This window comes from Pleurodeles waltl, chromosome 6 (genome assembly GCF_031143425.1).
Source record: "Pleurodeles waltl isolate 20211129_DDA chromosome 6, aPleWal1.hap1.20221129, whole genome shotgun sequence".
NCBI lineage: Eukaryota > Metazoa > Chordata > Amphibia > Caudata > Salamandridae > Pleurodeles > Pleurodeles waltl.
The window spans coordinates 5,580,944-5,604,287 of record NC_090445.1 but is presented as its reverse complement, the minus strand read 5'-3'; the positions used below and the strand labels follow the sequence as shown (position 1 = coordinate 5,604,287).

At 45.3% G+C, this 23,344-nt stretch overlaps 1 protein-coding gene across 3 annotated transcripts in view; it reads right to left on the bottom strand.

Annotated features, from left to right (window-relative positions):
• The window catches only part of SH2D3C (SH2 domain containing 3C), a 259,019-nt gene that overhangs the window by 18,342 nt on the left and 217,333 nt on the right, over nucleotides 1-23,344 (bottom strand). For all 3 annotated transcript variants that reach the window (XM_069236960.1, XM_069236959.1, XM_069236958.1), the window contains 2 exons: nucleotides 18,218-18,329; nucleotides 9,303-9,509 (listed from right to left, as the gene is read on the bottom strand). In XM_069236960.1, the coding sequence (XP_069093061.1) occupies nucleotides 9,303-9,509; nucleotides 18,218-18,329 (319 nt within the window). The remainder of the gene's footprint in view (nucleotides 1-9,302; nucleotides 9,510-18,217; nucleotides 18,330-23,344) is intronic.

The following is a 23,344-nucleotide window of genomic DNA, read 5'->3' as shown; positions in this document are numbered from 1 at the left end:
GTGTGATTCTATGTAGAGGTTTCATGATCAGTTGTGTGATTCTATGTAGAGGTTTCATGGCTAGTTCTGTGATTATATGTAGAGTTTTAATGGCCAGTTGTGTGATTCTATGTAGAAGTTTCATGACCAGTTGGGTGATTCTATATAGAGGTTTCCTGGCTAGTTCTGTGATTCTATGTAGAGTTTTCATGGCCAGTTGTGTGATTCTATGTAGAGTTTTAATGGCCAGTTGTGTAATTCTATGTAGATAGTTAATGGCTAGTTGTGTGATTCTATGTAGAGGTTTCATGATCAGTTGTGTGATTCTATGTAGACGTTTCATGGCTAGTTCTGTGATTATATGTAGAGTTTTAATGGCCAGTTGTGTGATTCTACGTAGAGTTTTCATGGCCAGTTGTGTAATTCTATGTAGAGTTTTAATGGCCAGTTGTGTGATTCTATGTAGAGTTTTCATGACCAGTTGAGTGATTCTATGTAGAGTTTTCATGGCCAGTTGTGTGATTCTATGTAGAGTTTTCATGGCCAGTTGTGTGATTCTATGTAGAGGTTTCATGACCAGTTGTGTGATTCTTTGTAGAGGTTTCCTGGCCAGTTCTGTGATTCTATATAGAGTTTTCATGGCCAGTTGTGTGATTCTATGTAGAGTTTTAATGGCTAGTTGTGTAATTCTATGTAGAGTTTTAATGGCCAGTTGTGCGATTCTATGTAGAGGTTTCATGACCAGTTGTGTGATTCTATGTAGAGGTTTCCTGTCTAGTTCTGTGATTATATGTAGAGTTTTAATGGTCAGTTGTGTGATTCTACTTAGAGTTTTCATGGCTATGTGCATGAATCTGTGTAGAGATTTCACGGCCAGTTATGATGCCTTTGTGCACTGCACAGCTTCTGGTGGAGTCTGTGATGTGCGGATAATCACAATGCCTCTGTGCGGAATTTCCACATCCACCCACTCCTATGTAGAGCTTTCATGGACAGTTTTGTGATTCTAGGTAGAGTTTTCATGACCAGTTGTGTGATTCTATCTAGAGTTTTCATGGCCAGTTATGTGATTCAATGTAGAGTTTTCATGGCCAGTTGTGTGATTGTATGTAGGGTTTTCTTGGCCAGTTGTGTGATTCTATGTAGAGTTTTCATGACCAGTTGTGTGATTCTCTGTAGAGTTTTCATGGCCAGTTGTGTGATTTTATGTAGAGTTTTCATGGCCAGTTGAGTGATTCTACGTAGAGTTTTCATGGCCAGTTGTGTGATTCTCTGTAGAGTTTTCATGGCCAGTTGTGTGATTTTATGTAGAGTTTTCATGGCCAGTTGAGTGATTCTGTGTAGAGTTTTCATGGCCAGTTGTGTGATTCTATGTAGAGGTTTCATGACCAGTTGAGTGATTCTATGTAGAGTTTTCATGGCCAGTTGTGTGATTCTATGTAGAGGTTTCATGACCAGTTGTGTGATTCTTTGTAGAGGTTTCCTGGCCAGTTCTGTGATTCTATATAGAGTTTTCATGGCCAGTTGTGTGATTCTATGTAGAGTTTTAATGGCTAGTTGTGTAATTCTATGTAGAGTTTTAATGGCCAGTTGTGCGATTCTATGTAGAGGTTTCATGACCAGTTGTGTGATTCTATGTAGAGGTTTCCTGTCTAGTTCTGTGATTATATGTAGAGTTTTAATGGTCAGTTGTGTGATTCTACTTAGAGTTTTCATGGCTATGTGCATGAATCTGTGTAGAGATTTCACGGCCAGTTATGCTGCCTTTGTGCACTGCACAGCTTCTGGTGGAGTCTGTGATGTGCGGATAATCACAATGCCTCTGTGCGGAATTTCCACATCCACCCACTCCTATGTAGAGCTTTCATGGACAGTTTTGTGATTCTAGGTAGAGTTTTCATGACCAGTTGTGTGATTCTATCTAGAGTTTTCATGGCCAGTTATGTGATTCAATGTAGAGTTTTCATGGCCAGTTGTGTGATTGTATGTAGGGTTTTCATGGCCAGTTGTGTGATTCTATGTAGAGTTTTCATGACCAGTTGTGTGATTTTATGTAGAGTTTTCATGGCCAGTTGAGTGATTCTATGTAGAGTTTTCATGGCCAGTTGTGTGATTCTATGTAGAGGTTTCATGACCAGTTGAGTGATTCTATGTAGAGTTTTCATGGCCAGTTGTGTGATTCTATGTAGAGGTTTCATGACCAGTTGTGTGATTCTTTGTAGAGGTTTCCTGGCCAGTTCTGTGATTCTATATAGAGTTTTCATGGCCAGTTGTGTGATTCTATGTAGAGTTTTAATGGCTAGTTGTGTAATTCTATGTAGAGTTTTAATGGCCAGTTGTGCGATTCTATGTAGAGGTTTCATGACCAGTTGTGTGATTCTATGTAGAGGTTTCCTGTCTAGTTCTGTGATTATATGTAGAGTTTTAATGGTCAGTTGTGTGATTCTACTTAGAGTTTTCATGGCTAGTTGCATGAATCTGTGTAGAGATTTCATGGCCAGTTATGTTGCGTTTGTGCACTGCACAGCTTCTGGTGGTGTCTGTGATGTGCGGATAATCACAATGCCTCTGTGCGGAATTTCCACATCCACCCACTCCTATGTAGAGCTTTCATGGCCAGTTGTGTGATTCTATGTAGAGGTTTCATGGCCAATTTTGTGATTCTAGGCAGAGTTTTCATGACCAGTTGTGTGATTCTATGTAGAGTTTTCATGACCAGTTGTGCGATTCTATGTAGAGTTTTCATGACCAGTTGAGTGATTCTATGTAGAGTTTTCATGGCCAGTTGTGTGATTCTATGTAGAGGTTTCATGGCCATTTGTGTGATTCTATGTAGAAGTTTCATGACCAGTTGGGTGATTCTATATAGAGGTTTCCTGGCTAGTTCTGTGATTCTATGTAGAGTTTTCATGGCCAGTTGTGTGATTCTATGTAGAGTTTTAATGGCCAGTTGTGTAATTCTATGTAGATAGTTAATGGCTAGTTGTGTGATTCTATGTAGAGGTTTCATGATCAGTTGTGTGATTCTATGTAGAGGTTTCATGGCTAGTTCTGTGATTATATGTAGAGTTTTAATGGCCAGTTGTGTGATTCTACGTAGAGTTTTCATGGCCAGTTGTGTAATTCTATGTAGAGTTTTAATGGCCAGTTGTGTGATTCTATGTAGAGTTTTCATGGCCAGTTGTGTGATTCTATGTAGAGTTTTCATGACCAGTTGAGTGATTCTATGTAGAGTTTTCATGGCCAGTTGTGTGATTCTATGTAGAGGTTTCATGACCAGTTGAGTGATTCTATGTAGAGTTTTCATGGCCAGTTGTGTGATTCTATGTAGAGGTTTCATGACCAGTTGTGTGATTCTATGTAGAGGTTTCCTGGCTAGTTCTGTGATTCTATGTAGAGTTTTCATGGCCAGTTGTGTGATTCTATGTAGAGTTTTGATGGCCAGTTGTGTAATTCTATGTAGAGTTTTAATGGCCAGTTGTGTGATTCTATGTAGAGGTTTCATGACCAGTTGTGTGATTCTATGTAGAGGTTTCCTGGCTAGTTCTGTGATTATATGTAGAGTTTTAATGGCCAGTTGTGTGATTCTACGTAGAGTTTCCATGGCTAGTTGCATGAATCTGTGTAGAGATTTCATGGCCAGTTATGTTGCGTTTGTGCACTGCACAGCTTCTGGTGGTGTCTGTGATGTGCGGATAATCACAATGCCTCTGTGCGGAATTTCCACATCCACCCACTCCTATGTAGAGCTTTCATGGCCAGTTGTGTGATTCTATGTAGAGGTTTCATGGCCAGTTTTGTGATTCTAGGTAGAGTTTTCATGACCAGTTGTGTGATTCTATGTAGAGTTTTCATGACCAGTTGTGCGATTCTATGTAGAGTTTTCATGACCAGTTGAGTGATTCTATGTAGAGTTTTCATGGCCAGTTGTGTGATTCTATGTAGAGGTTTCATGGCCAGTTGTGTGATTCTATGTAGAAGTTTCATGACCAGTTGGGTGATTCTATATAGAGGTTTCCTGGCTAGTTCTGTGATTCTATGTAGAGTTTTCATGGCCAGTTGTGTGATTCTATGTAGAGTTTTAATGGCCAGTTGTGTAATTCTATGTAGATAGTTAATGGCTAGTTGTGTGATTCTATGTAGAGGTTTCATGGCCAGTTTTGTGATTCTAGGTAGAGTTTTCATGGCTAGTTCTGTGATTATATGTAGAGTTTTAATGGCCAGTTGTGTGATTCTATGTAGAGTTTTCATGACCAGTTGAGTGATTCTATGTAGAGTTTTCATGGCCAGTTGTGTGATTCTATGTAGAGGTTTCATGGCCAGTTGTGTGATTCTATGTAGAAGTTTCATGACCAGTTGGGTGATTCTATATAGAGGTTTCATGACCAGTTGTGTGATTCTATGTAGAGTTTTCATGACCAGTTGAGTGATTCTATGTAGAGTTTTCATGGCCAGTTGTGTGATTCTATGTAGAGGTTTCATGACCAGTTGAGTGATTCTATGCAGAGTTTTCATGGCCAGTTTTTGTGATTCTATGTAGAGGTTTCATGACCAGTTGTGTGATTCTATGTAGAGGTTTCCTGGCTAGTTCTGTGATTCTATGTAGAGTTTTCATGGCCAGTTGTGTGATTCTATGTAGAGTTTTGATGGCCAGTTGTGTAATTCTATGTAGAGTTTTAATGGCCAGTTGTGTGATTCTATGTAGAGGTTTCCTGGCTAGTTCTGTGATTCTATTTAGAGTTTTAATGGCCAGTTGTGTGATTCTATATAGAGTTTTAATGGCCAGTTGTGTAATTCTATGTAGAGTTTTAATGGCCAGTTGTGTGATTCTATGTAGAGGTTTCATGACCAGTTGTGTGATTGTATGTAGAGGTTTACTGGCTAGTTCTGTGATTCTATGTAGAGTTTTAATGGCCAGTTGTGTGATTCTATATAGAGTTTTAATGGCCAGTTGTGTAATTCTATGTAGAGTTTTAATGGCCAGTTGTGTGATTCTATGTAGAGGTTTCATGACCAGTTGTGTGATTCTATGTAGAGGTTTCCTGGCTAGTTCTGTGATTATATGTAGAGTTTTAATGGCCAGTTGTGTGATTCTACGTAGAGTTTTCATGGCTATGTGCATGAATCTGTGTAGAGATTTCACGGCCAGTTATGCTGCCTTTGTGCACTGCACAGCTTCTGGTGGAGTCTGTGATGTGCGGATAATCACAATGCCTCTGTGCGGAATTTCCACATCCACCCACTCCTATGTAGAGCTTTCATGGACAGTTTTGTGATTCTAGGTAGAGTTTTCATGACCAGTTGTGTGATTCTATCTAGAGTTTTCATGGCCAGTTATGTGATTCAATGTAGAGTTTTCATGGCCAGTTGTGTGATTGTATATAGGGTTTTCATGGCCAGTTGTGTGATTCTATGTAGAGTTTTCATGACCAGTTGTGTGATTCTCTGTAGAGTTTTCATGGCCAGTTGTGTGATTTTATGTAGAGTTTTCATGGCCAGTTGAGTGATTCTATGTAGAGTTTTCATGGCCAGTTGTGTGATTCTATGTAGAGGTTTCATGACCAGTTGAGTGATTCTATGTAGAGTTTTCATGGCCAGTTGTGTGATTCTATGTAGAGGTTTCATGACCAGTTGTGTGATTCTTTGTAGAGGTTTCTTGGCCAGTTCTGTGATTCTATATAGAGTTTTCATGGCCAGTTGTGTGATTCTATGTAGAGTTTTAATGGCTAGTTGTGTAATTCTATGTAGAGTTTTAATGGCCAGTTGTGCGATTCTATGTAGAGGTTTCATGACCAGTTGTGTGATTCTATGTAGAGGTTTCCTGTCTAGTTCTGTGATTATATGTAGAGTTTTAATGGTCAGTTGTGTGATTCTACTTAGAGTTTTCATGGCTATGTGCATGAATCTGTGTAGAGATTTCACGGCCAGTTATGCTGCCTTTGTGCACTGCACAGCTTCTGGTGGAGTCTGTGATGTGCGGATAATCACAATGCCTCTGTGCGGAATTTCCACATCCACCCACTCCTATGTAGAGCTTTCATGGACAGTTTTGTGATTCTAGGTAGAGTTTTCATGATCAGTTGTGTGATTCTATCTAGAGTTTTCATGGCCAGTTATGTGATTCAATGTAGAGTTTTCATGGCCAGTTGCGTGATTGTATGTAGGGTTTTCATGGCCAGTTGTGTGATTCTATGTAGAGTTTTCATGACCAGTTGTGTGATTCTCTGTAGAGTTTTCATGGCCAGTTGTGTGATTTTATGTAGAGTTTTCATGGCCAGTTGAGTGATTCTATGTAGAGTTTTCATGGCCAGTTGTGTGATTCTATGTAGAGGTTTCATGACCAGTTGAGTGATTCTATGTAGAGTTTTCATGGCCAGTTGTGTGATTCTATGTAGAGGTTTCATGACCAGTTGTGTGATTCTTTGTAGAGGTTTCCTGGCCAGTTCTGTGATTCTATATAGAGTTTTCATGGCCAGTTGTGTGATTCTATGTAGAGTTTTAATGGCTAGTTGTGTAATTCTATGTAGAGTTTTAATGGCCAGTTGTGCGATTCTATGTAGAGGTTTCATGACCAGTTGTGTGATTCTATGTAGAGGTTTCCTGTCTAGTTCTGTGATTATATGTAGAGTTTTAATGGTCAGTTGTGTGATTCTACTTAGAGTTTTCATGGCTAGTTGCATGAATCTGTGTAGAGATTTCATGGCCAGTTATGTTGCGTTTGTGCACTGCACAGCTTCTGGTGGTGTCTGTGATGTGCGGATAATCACAATGCCTCTGTGCGGAATTTCCACATCCACCCACTCCTATGTAGAGCTTTCATGGCCAGTTGTGTGATTCTATGTAGAGGTTTCATGGCCAATTTTGTGATTCTAGGCAGAGTTTTCATGACCAGTTGTGTGATTGTATGTAGAGTTTTCATGACCAGTTGTGCGATTCTATGTAGAGTTTTCATGACCAGTTGAGTGATTCTATGTAGAGTTTTCATGGCCAGTTGTGTGATTCTATGTAGAGGTTTCATGGCCAGTTGTGTGATTCTATGTAGATGTTTCATGACCAGTTGGGTGATTCTATATAGAGGTTTCCTGGCTAGTTCTGTGATTCTATGTAGAGTTTTCATGGCCAGTTGTGTGATTCTATGTAGAGTTTTAATGGCCAGTTGTGTAATTCTATGTAGATAGTTAATGGCTAGTTGTGTGATTCTATGTAGAGGTTTCATGATCAGTTGTGTGATTCTATATAGAGGTTTCATGGCTAGTTCTGTGATTATATGTAGAGTTTTAATGGCCAGTTGTGTGATTCTACGTAGAGTTTTCATGGCCAGTTGTGTAATTCTATGTAGAGTTTTAATGGCCAGTTGTGTGATTCTATGTAGAGTTTTCATGGCCAGTTGTGTGATTCTATGTAGAGTTTTCATGACCAGTTGAGTGATTCTATGTAGAGTTTTCATGGCCAGTTGTGTGATTCTATGTAGAGGTTTCATGACCAGTTGAGTGATTCTATGTAGAGTTTTCATGGCCAGTTGTGTGATTCTAAGTAGAGGTTTCATGACCAGTTGTGTGATTCTATGTAGAGGTTTCCTGGCTAGTTCTGTGATTCTATGTAGAGTTTTCATGGCCAGTTGTGTGATTCTATGTAGAGTTTTGATGGCCAGTTGTGTAATTCTATGTAGAGTTTTAATGGCCAGTTGTGTGATTCTATGTAGAGGTTTCATGACCAGTTGTGTGATTCTATGTAGAGGTTTCCTGGCTAGTTCTGTGATTATATGTAGAGTTTTAATGGCCAGTTGTGTGATTCTACGTAGAGTTTCCATGGCTAGTTGCATGAATCTGTGTAGAGATTTCATGGCCAGTTATGTTGCGTTTGTGCACTGCACAGCTTCTGGTGGTGTCTGTGATGTGCGGATAATCACAATGCCTCTGTGCGGAATTTCCACATCCACCCACTCCTATGTAGAGCTTTCATGGCCAGTTGTGTGATTCTATGTAGAGGTTTCATGGCCAGTTTTGTGATTCTAGGTAGAGTTTTCATGACCAGTTGTGTGATTCTATGTAGAGTTTTCATGACCAGTTGTGCGATTCTATGTAGAGTTTTCATGACCAGTTGAGTGATTCTATGTAGAGTTTTCATGGCCAGTTGTGTGATTCTATGTAGAGGTTTCATGGCCAGTTGTGTGATTCTATGTAGAAGTTTCATGACCAGTTGGGTGATTCTATATAGAGGTTTCCTGGCTAGTTCTGTGATTCTATGTAGAGTTTTCATGGCCAGTTGTGTGATTCTATGTAGAGTTTTAATGGCCAGTTGTGTAATTCTATGTAGATAGTTAATGGCTAGTTGTGTGATTCTATGTAGAGGTTTCATGATCAGTTCTGTGATTCTATGTAGAGGTTTCATGGCTAGTTCTGTGATTATGTAGAGGTTTAATGGCCAGTTGTGTGATTCTACGTAGAGTTTTCATGGCCAGTTGTGTAATTCTATGTAGAGTTTTAATGGCCAGTTGTGTGATTCTATGTAGAGTTTTCATGGCCAGTTGTGTGATTCTATGTAGAGTTTTCATGACCAGTTGAGTGATTCTATGTAGAGTTTTCATGGCCAGTTGTGTGATTCTATGTAGAGGTTTCATGACCAGTTGAGTGATTCTATGCAGAGTTTTCATGGCCAGTTTTTGTGATTCTATGTAAAGGTTTCATGACCAGTTGTGTGATTCTATGTAGAGGTTTCCTGGCTAGTTCTGTGATTCTATGTAGAGTTTTCATGGCCAGTTGTGTGATTCTATGTAGAGTTTTGATGGCCAGTTGTGTAATTCTATGTAGAGTTTTAATGGCCAGTTGTGTGATTCTATGTAGAGGTTTCATGAACAGTTGTGTGATTCTATGTAGAGGTTTCCTGGCTAGTTCTGTGATTATACGTAGAGTTTTAATGGCCAGTTGTGTGATTCTACATAGAGTTTTCATGGCTAGTTGCATGAATCTGTGTAGAGATTTCATGGGCAGTTATGCTGCCTTTGTGCACTGCACAGCTTCTGGTGGTGTATGTGATGTGCGGATAATCACGATGCCTCTGTGCGGAATTTCCACATCCACTCACTCCTCCTACACTGTGTGGATCTTTTATGCCCAAGCAGGGTGTGTGCCAATGGGACTTGGAATGCCGTATGTGGGTTTGTGTGATCCCAATGCTCAGTTGCAATCCGCTGCAACGTTGCTGTGTAGTGTTGTGTACCACAGTGGTTCTCTGTGCAGCTGGGTGGATCTCTCGTGCTGCCAGTGAATCATCTAGGAAGGCTCAGTCTTGGGGACATGCACGGGTGATGCAGAGCAACCTACCTTGTAGCTTCATCTCGGCGTTGGTGCGGTAGAGCCCACCATGATGGGCAACCATGCGTGCGGCCTCCAGATGCGCCATCACCACTTCCACGCCGCCGTCGATACTCTCCCAGGGCTCTGCACCATCGGACAACACGGAATCTCGTTCCAAGAGCATGATGAGTGGCACAATGTGTGGGAAAGTCGTGTTGGTCAGCGGGGAGCCTTCTGGAAGCAAGCAGAAGCAGATAATGTCAGTGTCGGGACCATAATGAGAGAGAGAAAACAACACTTGGCACTCATTTATGGGGATTTGACGTAGGGCAGCGAAAGGGCAGGAATGCACTGTATTTATCCAATACGGTGCATTCATGTCCTTTTCCCCTGCACTTGCGTCATTTCGGCAGCCTAGCATGAACGCAGCAACCCTTTGGCAGGATTGTTTATCTGCAGGAAGGGACACCTTCCTGCGCAAAAACAATCCTTGGAGGCGTTTCCTCTTTCTATGCGTGCCCCAGAATGCAACGCACATGGAAAGAGGAAAAAATGAGGAGAAATAAAGTAATTTCTCCTTGTTAAGCCTCACCTTGGGAGGCGTAATGTTTTGACACATCTCAAGGTTAGGATGTTTTTTTTTTTTTATCTGGGGAAGTGTGAAAATCCATGTGTGTTGCATTGGAACACCGACTCTACGCCCATGGCACGCCTCCCAGGCACAGAGTAAGGCAATGCAACGATCTGTGCGGCCTTGTCTTACTCCATATCTTTGATGCCAGTAAGAGCCACGCACAGTGGCCTCACAGATATGATTTTGTAGTTTGCGCCGCTGGAGCGTCACAAAAAGTGGTGCTCCAGCAGCGCAAGGGGCTCATAAATATGCCCCGCTTGTTTGGAACTACATTATTCTCGTTGCTATTGGCTGAGGACTCTGAAATCAGCACAGATTCTGGGAGCAGAAAAACACCTGGGAGAAAGTGAACTTTCGGGAGAGTAGACGAAGAGACGGGAGACAAGAACCCAAGAGCAGATGATGTCTGTGGTGTGAATGAGATATCCCTAAACATTAGACCAGGTCACCTTTTCTGGAGTGTGGGCCTTTCTACCACCTTCTGCCCATCTCAAGCAGAGTTTTCACCAAAGTGGTTCACAGAGGATGTGCTGTAAGACATTGTATTGCATTGGTATTTACCTTTTTATTTGATGTGTGATTTCTCTACTGACACCTGCGCTCCTCCTCTCTCTCCCTGATAACACCCTCCGCATCCGCAGCAGCACCTACAGAGGACACCTTCTCCTACTTCTCAGCGAAAGCCTCAAAAACCTCCCTGTCCACCTAACAACGTCTCCCACCATCCAAACATTCAGAAGAGGCCTCACGACCTGGCTGTTCGAATGAGGAGACACGCAGCATCCTCAGCGCCTTGATACCCTCACAGATGATAAATGCGCTTTACAAATCTTACATGATCCTTGCTATATACTACTTTAAATAAATAGCACATATGGGGCAGTGAGGGTTGTAGGGGGAATTGTAGTAAAGAAAACTATTTAAGGATTGCCCGAAGTAAGGTGAAGTGAACGAGAGAGCTCCCATTCGAGGCAGAAGGGTAGCAGGAGACAGAGGTGTGTAGCGATGGAAGGGGGCGTGCCTGGGGCTTGAGGAGCGAGCGAAGTCAGAAAGGAACAGAAACATATGGGGGTTCATCAGTGTAGAATGGCATGAAAGACCAGGAGAGAATTGTAGACAGAGAAAAGAAGCGAAACAGCCTTTGGGGTCAGCAAATCTTGGGATAGAAAGTGGGGGAATGATTGATGCCAAATTCTGAGAAAGAGGGATGGGGAAAGGACGATAAAAACCAGGAAGTGGGGAAAAAAGGGTAATTCATGAAGCCGAAAGCAAAAGACAGGTTGAAAAGGATCAGTTTAAAGAGGTGGGAGGTGGCGAGTGAGAGAAAGAAGAGCGCAGTCTCAGTGGAGGGGAGAGAGCAGGTTGCACCAGGGGAGAGAGCGGGAGTCAAGGGAAACAGGAAGCTGGAAAGGAACGCGGCCCTTGTTCACATGGATGGAAGAAGTGAGATGGGACCCGACTCGAAGAGTACGAGGTACCAGAATGCGTCTTTAGTAGAATAAAGGCTTGATTTACATTTCGGCAGACAGGCGACTCTGTCACAACGTGATGGATATTCCGTCTGCCGACATCTAAATCTTATAGGATATAATGGGACTTATATTTCAGCAGACGTGATATCCGTCACCGTTGTGACAGAGTTACCCCTCCGCCAGACTCTAAATCAGGCCCTAAGTCTGTAACTTTCATTCTCCGAGGAAAAGAGGTGGTTCCGCTTGAAAGAGCTGTTCAGACACATTAATATTGAAACTACTGCAAATACTTTAACACTTAAGATCATTTATATCGCATGTTTAAAATCACTGGGAAACTGCGACGATTAACATCCCTGTAGATTTTGTATTTCAGGGTCCATGTTATTTCCCTGCATCTTCTTCTGTTTATTGGGTCATTTATCAATTTTCAAAGATTATTTGTGCCTAGTACTATAAGCTCATACAACAGATTTAAGTAAAGAAAGTGCCCAACCAGGAGTGAGGTACTGAACTGATGAACGACGAGCAGTGGGCACGATAGGAGGGTGAAAGTAGCAGGTGGGATTATGCAGGGCTACCCAATATGGCAGCTGGGTGCTGAAATGCTTGCTTAGCTGTAGTATTAGTTTTTACAGCTTGAGTATTTTTTTGTATTCACATGCTGTGCATTGTTTCTCCATCTAGCGGATGGATTGAGAATGTTTTTTATTTTTTTGGGTAAGAATGTGGCTCATTTTGACGCTAATTGGTACCATATCCATCCTTCAGTAACGCCAGATTTGTGCCCTGGGTCGCCATCTTCAGATTAATTTCTCCGCAGTAATTTGCTATCTTTGTTTGACTTCCCAGAGATCCCTCTATTTATGGTCCAAATCACATCATTTGTCAGGGATGTGGGAGACTTGTGTGCAAATCCAGAGAATTCTTCGTGCTGCAAAACTACTGCTATAGGTAGGTAACCGTTTTGTTTTGTAGCGTGAATCTTTTCCGGATTTACATGCTGTCCATACGTTCTGTAGTTTTATTTCCTTTCTTTGGGAGCTTTGTTAGCTTGAATATCCACAGAGTCGTGTCTGGTGAATGTGTGTACGGAAGACCATGTGGCTGCCTTGCAAATGTCACTAACCAACACATTGGCAATGACAGCTAGTGTTTCTCTTTTTTCCTTGTTGAGTGCACTCTTTGTTTCTCCCCTAATTCTACTCCTGCTCTCTTGAATTATATACGGATCGCCTGAATTATCCATCTCGTGATAGCTCCCTTAGGTCCAGATGTAGCAAGCATTTTGCATGGTGCAAACTGCGAAAATCGCAGTTTGCGCCACGCAAAATGCTCATCGCTATGCACATTCACATTTTGCGAGTCAGTACCGACTCGCAAAATGTGAATGCGACTCGCAAATAGGAAGGGGTGTCCCCTTCCTATTTGCGACTCGCATCGCGATGCCAAATTGCTTTGTGACCGCGAACGCGGCCGCAAAGCAATTCGCAGTTAGCACCAGTGTCACACTGGTGTAACTCATCCACAAAAGGGAAGGGGTCCCCTTGGGACCCCTTCCCCTTTGTGAATGTTGCCAAAAAGGTGTTTTTCAGAGCAGGCAGTGGTCCAATGGACCACTGCCTACTCTGAAAAAATTAAACCAAATGGTTTTGTTATTTTTTTTATTTTGCAACTCGTCTTCCTTTAAGGAAAACGGGCTGCAAAATAAAAATAAAAAACTGCTTTATTTAAAAAGCAGTCACTGACATGGAGGTCTGCTGTCTTCAGCAGGCCACCATCCCTGTGAGTGCAGGGACTCGCTATGGGGTCGCAAAATGCGACCCACCTCATTAATATCAATGAGGTGGGTCTTTGCGACCCCATAGCGAATCGCAGACGGTGTCTGAGACACCGTTCTGCATCCGCATTTGCGATTCGGAAATTGCGAGTCGCACCGACTCGCAATTTCCGAATCGCAAATACGGAAATTGCTACATCTGGCCCTTAGTTACAAGTGAACCTTTGCTAGCTGTTGCAAAGGAGACGAATGAAGGGTTTCCCTTTCTACATTGCTTTGTTTCTTGTAAATAGTACATCACTGGCTTCCTAGCATCCAGCGTACGAAGGGCCATTCCCAGTTAAATTTCATTTTTAGGAAAAACACTAGTAGCTGGATAGCTTGGTTGACATGGAAGTGTGACATGGCTTCAAGAATAAATGTTTGAGTTGTCCTCATCACTACTCGATCCTTGTGGTTTTTAAGGAAGGCTCTTGCACGGTGAGAGCTTGTAGTTCGAGCGCTCTTCGTCAGGATGTGATGTCTAAGGAAAGCTGTCTCAAAGGTTAAGTATTTGAGTCATGCAGTACTGTGTGGGTCCCAGATTTAAGTTTCACAAAGGTGTGGGGGCTACCCTTGGTGGGCTGTTGTTTTCACCCTTTCTAGAAACTGTTTGACTACTGGTGTACTTAAGAAACGTCTTCCTGTAACTCCTCTTAATACACCACTGTGGCCGACAAATGTACCTTAAGTGAGGCATAAGACAGTCCCTTCTCTAGAAGGTTTGTGATGTACTTGACAACGGTCGTCTCTTGTGCTCCGCTATCTTTGTGTCTTTTGTCTGTTGTACCAGAGCGTGAACCTGCTACATTTGGCTGTGTACAACCTTCTTGTTGTAGTTCTTCTGGCTTCTTTGAGCACTTCCATTGACCTTTGTGACAACTCAAGATGATCAGACCCTGTCTTCGGGAGCCCCAACACCATTCTGATGGTACCAGGTTCTGGGTGATACACCTGATCCCTTTGTGTCAAGAGCAGGTCCTGATGAGCCGGTAGTCTCACACTCTGCTGTGCCTAATCCAGTCATTGGGTTTACTCTGCTAACAGAGTTGCATTCACATGGTTTTCTTAATTCAATAAACCTTTACTGCTAATTTGTTAGACATGGTGGACTTATTGTACTCATGGAAGAGGCAGAGATTACAGACACTCTGGTGGTCAGTCCATGGATACTTGGCATTGGACTGTGGGCAAATTTGCTCTGTGTTTACCCAAATTCTCTAAGTTGCTATGTCAGAGAGAAGAAGGACTCGTTGGAGGCCTTGATTCTGAATCTTGTGTGTGTACCACAGCACAGCAGAGGCTCTTTTCTGGTTGTTTACGATAGTTGTCTAATTATCACAGAAACAGAAGGATTGTTCTCCTATCTTGGATGTCAAATGTTGCCAGAGAATATGGTCCTGATTTAGAACTCAGTGAACGGGTTACTGTGTCACAACGGTGATGAATATCCTGTCCGCCGAAATTGAAATTCCATTATATCCAATGTGATTTCGATTTTGGCGGTCTGGATATCTGTCACTGTTGTGACAGAGTAATCTGTCTTCAAGTTCTGAATCAGGCCCTCTGTCTGCGAGAGGACCAGGGAGCGCTCGACCTCAGAGCCGTTACGGAACACGTCCAAACCCAATGGTGGAAAAAAAACAATCTAAGAGCGGAGTCGGTGCCCAGGCGCATTGTAACTCTAAGGGAGGCTGTTGTAATTTATCAAAAGAAATGTTTTGCATAAAATGTACATTCTCTATTTCCCCGTTCCTTTCATTTTGTACACGCCTGCCCGTAGGTGCAAACCATTTTAGCATAATCGATCTCTCCTCTGCATACCACCAAATAGAATTACACAAAGATTCCGAATCCTTAACCTCATTTATAACTCCCTTCGGAGCGTACAGGTTCTGTAGAATGCCATTCGGTCTTGCTTCGGTGGCTGCAATGTTCCAGAGAGTTATGCAAAAAGCTTTTGAGGGGATAAAGAATGTTTTATGCTTCCAAGATGACATATTTATATATGGCAATTCTACAACCAAGCATGACAACTCAGTTAGAGAAGTTCTGTCAGCACTCGAAAAAGCAGGTCTAACCGTGAGAAAAGACAAATGCCAGTTGGGAGTCCAGTCAGTAGATTACCTAGGACATACGACTTCCAAGCATGGAATTAACCCTAAAATTGATTTAGTCAACGCTGTAAAAGAGGCTCCTCCTCCAATAAATAAGGAGGAATTAAAATCTTTTTTAGGGTTAGTTGAAATTCATCAAGAATTTTGCAGATATTTCCGCACCATTAAGAGCCCCCTTAAAAAAAGGTACTAATTTCAAATGGGATGGGGAATGCCATGAATGCTTTGAGTCTATCAAGAAAGCCATTGTTAGTACCCCTTCCTTGGGACATTTTGACACAAGACGTGACACCATCATAACTACTGACACCAGTGGGAAAGGAACTGGAGCATCAATAATTCAAATGGTGGAAGGCGAGAAAAAAATCATAGAGTTTACTTCCAGAGCATTAAGAGATGCGGAATGTAATTACTCCACAGTAGAGCGTGAGGCTCTTGCATGTACTTGGGCTATTTCACATTGTAGATACTTCCTTTGGGGATTACCGTTTACTGTATGCACTGACCATAAGCCTCTGATTTACATATTTTCAACTAAGGGGAGGGAGACCACTACTCCTCGATTAGCTAAATGGCTCATAGGTATGGAAGGTTATAATTTCAAAAATGAACATGTTCCTGGTATAAAAAACTCCACAGTGGATTGTCTATCCAGGCTTCCGTGTGTACAGGAGGAGGAAAATGCAAATAAATCTGAAGAGCCCGTATTAATGATTGATATCCCGAGCATTATAAGGGAGGAGTGGAACACTTGCATGGAAAACAACATGACTCTTTTAAATGAGAAGGTAAAGATAGTCCAAGGATGGCCCCCAAAGTCTAATAACCTAGACTAGGATCTAAAACATTTTTGGGCTGTGAGACAAGAATTAAGTAAGTTGGTGACAAAGTTGTGAGAGGGGAAATGACAGTACCACCTAAGGGCTTGTGGGACAGGAGTACGGACTTGGCCCATGAAGCTCACTTAGGTAGAAGCTTAACCAAGGCCAAAGTCAGGGCCACGTACTGGTTCCTGAGCATGGACAGAATTGTGGAAAATCAAGTCAAGGATTGTTTGACCTGTGCCATGAGCGACAAAAGCAAGAATACCAGGGGCGCACCACTATCCCCTGTGAGTGTGCCATCTAAACCTTGGGATAAACTGAGTCTCAACATTATTGGTCCATTAAAACTTTCCATGTGGGCTGGTAAATTTATGTTGGTACTGGTAGACTATCACTCTCATTGGATCACCACCAGAGTAGTCAGCACCATCACAAGTCAATCTCTGGTGAATTTCTTAACCAATTCATTCATGACAAAAGGTGTGCCTAGCACTATAGTAACAGACAACAGTGCCCATTCACTTCTGAAGAAATGTGTGAGTTCTTATAAAGGTTGTCTATCATGCATCACAAAACAGCATTGTATTGCCCTAGAGCAAATGGGTTGGTGGAAGGCGTCAACTGCATGATCAAAGACTGTATCTAAACCGCACTCATATCAAGGAGTCCTCCTGATAAAGCACTTAAAAAATTATTTGGTCCTATCACACAACCCCTAATTCAGTTACCAATGTATCACCCTTAGCACTCAAAGGGGGGTTCCCAGGCACCAAATTGACCCCAACTGGGTGGGTGGAGGAGAGCCTAAATGGGGTCATAGAGATAAAATGGAGAATCAAGTCGAAAGACATCAGGAAGGGTACAAGAAAAGATATGGCCAGAAGCATGGTTCCAAGTCAGGAAGATGGAATGTTGGTGATCGGGTGATGGTTAAACTACCAGACATTCGCCAAGGGTGTGAATCTAAATTTTCTAAACCTATAAAAATAGGTGAAGAAACACGTAGTAACATTAGAGGACGGCAGAACGTGGAGCATGGACAGATTGACACCTCATTATCTAAACCAGGAGTATTCACGTACGGATGGAAAGCCAAAGGATGTATTGAAATATGATGGGAATAATCGCAGAGCTGGGGCTCGTGCGGTTCCTGTCTGGCACAACGATTACACGCTCACTTGATCTCCCAACAGGGTATTGCCTTCGTACATTCTACGAACGTCTTCTGTGGAAGAAGTGTTGTAATTTATCACAAGTGATGTTTTGTATAAAACGTACATTCTCTGGTTCCCCGTTCCTTTAGTTTTGTACCCGCCTGCCCGTAGGTTGTCCAGATGTACCGTTCCATCCCTCCCCTCTTCCCCATGTCTTCCCACTTGGTTCCTACCAGCATTTATTAACCCCTGACAGCCGTGAGGAGATATGCTCGCTACCGGTTGTGGCTGGAGGCTGTTTTTAATTCATCTTGCCAATAAATTATTATATAAAGAACTAACGAGTTTTTATATTAGAGGCGCCACATACCTTGTGACTCAAAGCTTCTTCGCATTTCAGGGAAAACACATTGTAATGTCTGAGCCCAACACTAGGTGGCAGAAGAAGCATAGGTATCTGCAGCCACAATGTCACAAACCTTAATTCCTACTCTTTACCATCTTCAAAAGCCAACTCATGCCGACCCTGGAGGCTGAACCTCGGATTGACATGTGGCCAAATGTCACGTGACTGTAACATAGAGAGGAGGTTGATAGCGAGGGCGGAAGGGGGCAGAGTTTGGGGGGATGGGGGGGTGTTGGGGGGGTGTTGTAAAATGCCCTATGCAAGAAAGGGACTGGGTTGTTTTCACTAAATGAGGATATTTTTGTTTGGTGAGAAAGTACAGTGTAGTTTGTAAAACATGCCTTAAATGTGAGCAATAAAGTAATCCAGAACAGTTTAACAATAGCATTCTGCTCATCGTTGATTTCCTTGGGGCAGGGCTGTTTAAACAAAGCTGCAGATCACCCACCAACCCCCCCTACTTTAGGGTCCCCAAAGTAAATTAGCTGGATAATCCCCCCCGCTCGCCTCAGGTACCTTTTCCCTCGTTCAGGCTCTTCAGGAAAGGCTTCAGTTTCTTCTCGTACAAGATGGCGCCTTCTGTGTGCCTCTGACGCAGAATCACCCATGTCTGCTCCAGCCTGGATATCTGGAAGGATGGTCAACACAGAGATCAGGTCTCAGGTCAGGGCAGGTATCTTCACGGAGATCAGATCTCAGAGCATCACAGAGAGATCACATCTCAGAGCATCACACAGAGATCACATCTCAGAGCATCGCACAGAGATCACATCTCAGAGCGTCACACAGAGATCACATCTCAGGTCATCGCACGGAGATCAGATCTCAGAGCATCACACAGAGATCAGATCTCAGAGCATCACACAGAGATCAGATCTCAGAGCATCGCACAGAGATCAGATCTCAGAGCATCGCACAGAGATCAGATCTCAGAGCATCGCACAGAGATCAGATCTCAGAGCATCACACAGAGATCAGATCTCAGAGCATCGCACAGAGATCAGATCTCAGAGCATCACACGGAGATCACATATCTCAGAACATCACACAGAGATCAGATCTCAGAGCATCGCACAGAGATCAGATCTCAGAGCATCACACAGAGATCAGATCTCAGAGCATCACACAGAGATCAGATCTCAGAGCATCGCACAGAGATCAGATCTCAGAGCATCGCACAGAGATCAGATCTCAGAGCATCACACAGAGATCAGATCTCAGAGCATCGCACAGAGATCAGATCTCAGAGCATCACACGGAGATCACATATCTCAGAGCATCACACAGAGATCAGATCTCAGAGCATCGCACAGAGATCAGATCTCAGAGCATCACACAGAGATCAGATCTCAGAGCATCACACAGAGATCACATATCTCAGAGCATCACACAGAGATCAGATCTCAGGACATAGCACAGAGATAAGATTTCAGAACATAGCACAGAGATCAGATCTCAGGACATAGCACAGAGATAAGATTTCAGGACATAGCACACTCAGGACATAGCACAGAGATCAGTTCTCAGGTCTCTTCAGAGAGATCAGATCTCAGGTTAGAGCACAAAGATCAGATCTCAGTTCTCTTCACAGAGATCTGATCTCAGGACGTAGCACTGAGATCAGATCTCATGTCTTTACAGAGATCTGATCTCAGGACGTAGCACAGAGATCAGATCTCATGTCTCTTCACAGAAATCAGATCTCAGGTCAGATCACAAAGAACAGATCTCAGATTTTTGCACAAAAATCAGATCTCTGGTCAGAGTACAAAGAACAGATCTCAGGTTTTTGCACAGAAATCAGATCTCAGGTCAGAGCACAAAGAACAGATCTCATGTTTTTGCAGGGGCAAGGGAGGCTGACGTGGTTATTAGGGTGCACGGGAAAGAGAACTGATTAGTGCAGGATGCATGAAAGAAGTAAATGGAGGCTTGGCCAGGAATCAATGTGGAGGAACTGGAGGACACTGGAGTAGGCACTAAGAGTCGGTGGAGAGGAGCAACAAAGCTGGTTGGGTTGCTTGGGCAGCAGGGACCAGGGGTGGCGCTGGGTGCAGGGCACTGCAGTTGACGTAGCTTTAGGGCACCCTGGAGGGTAGAAGCAGGAATTCAGGGTGCAGTTCATTAATAATAGCCACTGGTTCAGGGGGCAGCAGTTAGCAGTGATGGAGATGGTTCTGAGGTGCTGTGGATGACAGGGATGCAGTGGACTGGATGTAGCTGCTCGCCGTAATGGGGGTGTCATGCGGTGACCCCTTCAGGTGGCACTAGCAGCAGATGGCACGGGCAGCAGATACAGGGTGCAGTACGAGGAGATAGCGCAGGGCCAGTATTAGGGGAGGGGTCCTGAGATGACCTCTTAAGGTGGCAATAGCAGCAAATATGGGGTGCAGTGGGAGCAGCTGGGGGTTTCATACGGTAACCCCTAAAGGTGACACCAGTGGCAGATGCAGCAGGCGCAGAGTCATGGGGGTGTCAAGTCGTGACCCCTCCAGGTGGCACTAGTGGCAGATATGGGGTGCAGTGGACAGAGGCTGAGCAGGCCCAGTATCATGGGGTGTCATGTGGTGACCCCTCCAGGTGGCACTAGTGGCAGATATGGGGTGCAGTGGACAGAGGCTGAGCAGGCCCAGTATCATGGGGTGTCATGTGGTGACCCCTCCAGGTGGCACTAGTGGCAGATATGGGGTGCAGTGGACAGAGGCTGAGCAGGCCCAGTATCATGGGGTGTCATGCGGTGACCCCTCCAGGTGGCAGTGGTAGCAGATATGGGGTGCAGTGGACTGAGACTGAGCAGGCCCAGTATCATGAGGTGTCATGCGGTGACCCCTCCAGGTGGCACTTGCAGCAGATATGGGGTGCAGTGGACAGAGGCTGAGCAGGCCCAGTATCATGGGGTGTCATGCGGTGACCCCTCCAGGTGGCACTTGCAGCTGATATGGGTGCAGTGGATGGAGGCTGAGCAGGCCCAGTATCATGGGGTGTCCTGTGGTGACCCCTCCAGGTGGCACTAGTGGCAGATATGGGTTGCAATGGACAGAGGCTGAGCAGGCCCAGTATCATGGGGTGTCATGTGGTGAACCCTCCAGGTGGCAGTGGTAGCAGATATGGGGTGCAGTGGACGGACGCTGAGCAGGCCCAGTATCATGGGGTGTCATGCGGTGACCCCTCCAGGTGGCACTTGCAGCAGATATGGGGTGCAGTGGACAGAGGCTGAGCAGGCCCAGTATCATGGGGTGTCATGCGGTGACCCCTCCAGATGGCACTTGCAGCAGATATGGGGTGCAGTGGACAGAGGCTGAGCAGACCCAGTATCATGGGGTGTCATGCGGTGACCCCTCCAGGTAGCAGTGGTAGCAGATATGGGGTGCAGTGGACAGAGGCTGTGCAGGCCCAGTATCATGGGGTGTCATGCGGTGACCCCTCAAGGTGACACTTACAGCTGATATGGGGTGCAGTGGCAGCGGCTGAGCAGGCCCAGTATCGTGGAGTGTCATGTGGTGACCCCTCCAGGTGGCAGTGGTAGCAGATATGGGGTGCAGTGGACAGAGGCTGAGCAGGCCCAGTGTCATGGGGTGTCATGCGGTGACCCCGCCAGGTGGCACTTGCAGCAGATATGGGGTGCAGTGGACAGAGGCTGAGCAGGCCCAGTATCATGGGGTGTCATGTGGTGACCCCTCCAGGTGGCAGTGGTAGCAGATATGGGGTGCAGTGGACAGAGGCTGAGCAGGCCCGGTATCATGGGGTGTCATGTGGTGACCCCTCCAGTTGGCAGTGGTAGCAGATATGGGTACAGTGGACGGAGGCTGAGCAGGCCCAGTATCATGGGGTGCCATGTTGTGACCCCTCCAGGTAGCAGTGGTAGCAGATATGGAGTGCAGTGGACGGTGGCTGAGCAGGCACAGTATCATGGGGTGTCATGCGGTGACCCCTCCAGGTGAAAGTGGCAGCAGATATGGGGTGCAGTGGACAGAGGCTGAGCAGGCCCAGTATCATGGGGTGTCATGTGGTGACCCCTCCAGGTGGCACTTGCAGCTGATATGGGGTGCAGGGGACAGAGGCTGAGCAGGCCCAGTATCATGGGGTGTCATGTGGTGACCCCTCCAGGTGGCAGTGGTAGCAGATATGGGGTACAGTGGACGGAGGCTGAGCAGGCCCAGTATCATGGGGTGTCATGTGTTGACCCCTCCAGGTGGCACTTGCAGCAGATATGGGTGCAGTGGACAAAGGCTGAGCAGGCCCAGTATCATGGAGTGTCATACGGTGACCCCTCCAGGTGGCACTTGCAGCTGATATGGGGTGCAGTGGACGGAGGCTGAGCAGGCCCAGTATCATGGAGTGTCCTGTGGTGACCCCTCTAGGTGGCACTAGTGGTGGATATGGGGTGCAGTGGACAGAGGCTGAGCAGGCCCAGTATCATGGGGTGTCATGTGGTGACCCCTCCAGGTGGCAGCAGATATGGGGTGCAGTGGACGGAGGCTGAGCAGGCCCAGTATCATGGGGTGTCATGCGGTGACCCCCTACAGGTGGCACTTGCAGCAGATATGGAGTGCAGTAGACAGAGGCTGAGCAGGCCCAGTATCATGGGGTGTCATGTGGTGACCCCTCCAGGTGGCACTTGCAGCTGATATGGGGTGCAGTGGACAGAGGCTGAGCAGGCCCAGTATCGTGGGTTGTCATGCGGTGACCCCACAAGGTGGCACTTACAGCTGATATGTGGTGCAGGGGGCAGCGGCTGAGCAGGCCCAGTATCGTGGAGTGTCATGTGGTGACCCCTCCAGGTGGCACTTGCAGCAGATATGGGGTGCAGTGGACAGAGGCTGAGCAGGCCCAGTATCATGGGGTGTCATGTGGTGACCCCTCCAGGTGGCAGTGGTAGCAGATATGGGGTGCAGTGGACAGAGGCTGAGCAGGCCCAGTGTCATGGGGTGTCATGCGGTGACCCCTCCAGGTGGCACTTGCAGCAGATATGGGGTGCAGTGGACAGAGGCTGAGCAGGCCCAGTATCATGGGGTGTCATGTGGTGACCCCTCCAGGTGGCAGTGGTAGCAGATATGGGGTGCAGTGGACAGAGGCTGAGCAGGCCCAGTATCATGGGGTGTCATGTGGTGACCCCTCCAGTTGGTAGTGGTAGCAGATATGGGTACAGTGGACGGAGGCTGAGCAGGCCCAGTATCATGGGGTGCCATGCGGTGACCCCTCCAGGTAGCAGTGGTAGCAGATATGGGGTGCAGTGGACGGTGGCTGAGCAGGCACAGTATCATGGGGTGTCATGCGGTGACCCCTCCAGGTGAAAGTGGCAGCAGATATGGGGTGCAGTGGACAGAGGCTGAGCAGGCCCAGTATCATGGGGTGTCATGTGGTGACCCCTCCAGGTGGCACTTGCAGCTGATATGGGGTGCAGTGGACAGAGGCTGAGCAGGCCCAGTATCATGGGGTGTCATGTGGTGACCCCTCCAGGTGGCACTTGCAGCTGATATGGGGTGCAGTGGACAGAGGCTGAGCAGGCCCAGTATCATGGGGTGTCTTGTGGTGACCCCTCCAGGTGGCAGTGGTAGCAGATATGGGGTACAGTGGACAGAGGCTGAGCAGGCCCAGTATCATGGGGTGTCATGCGGTGACCCCTCAAGGTGGCACTTACAG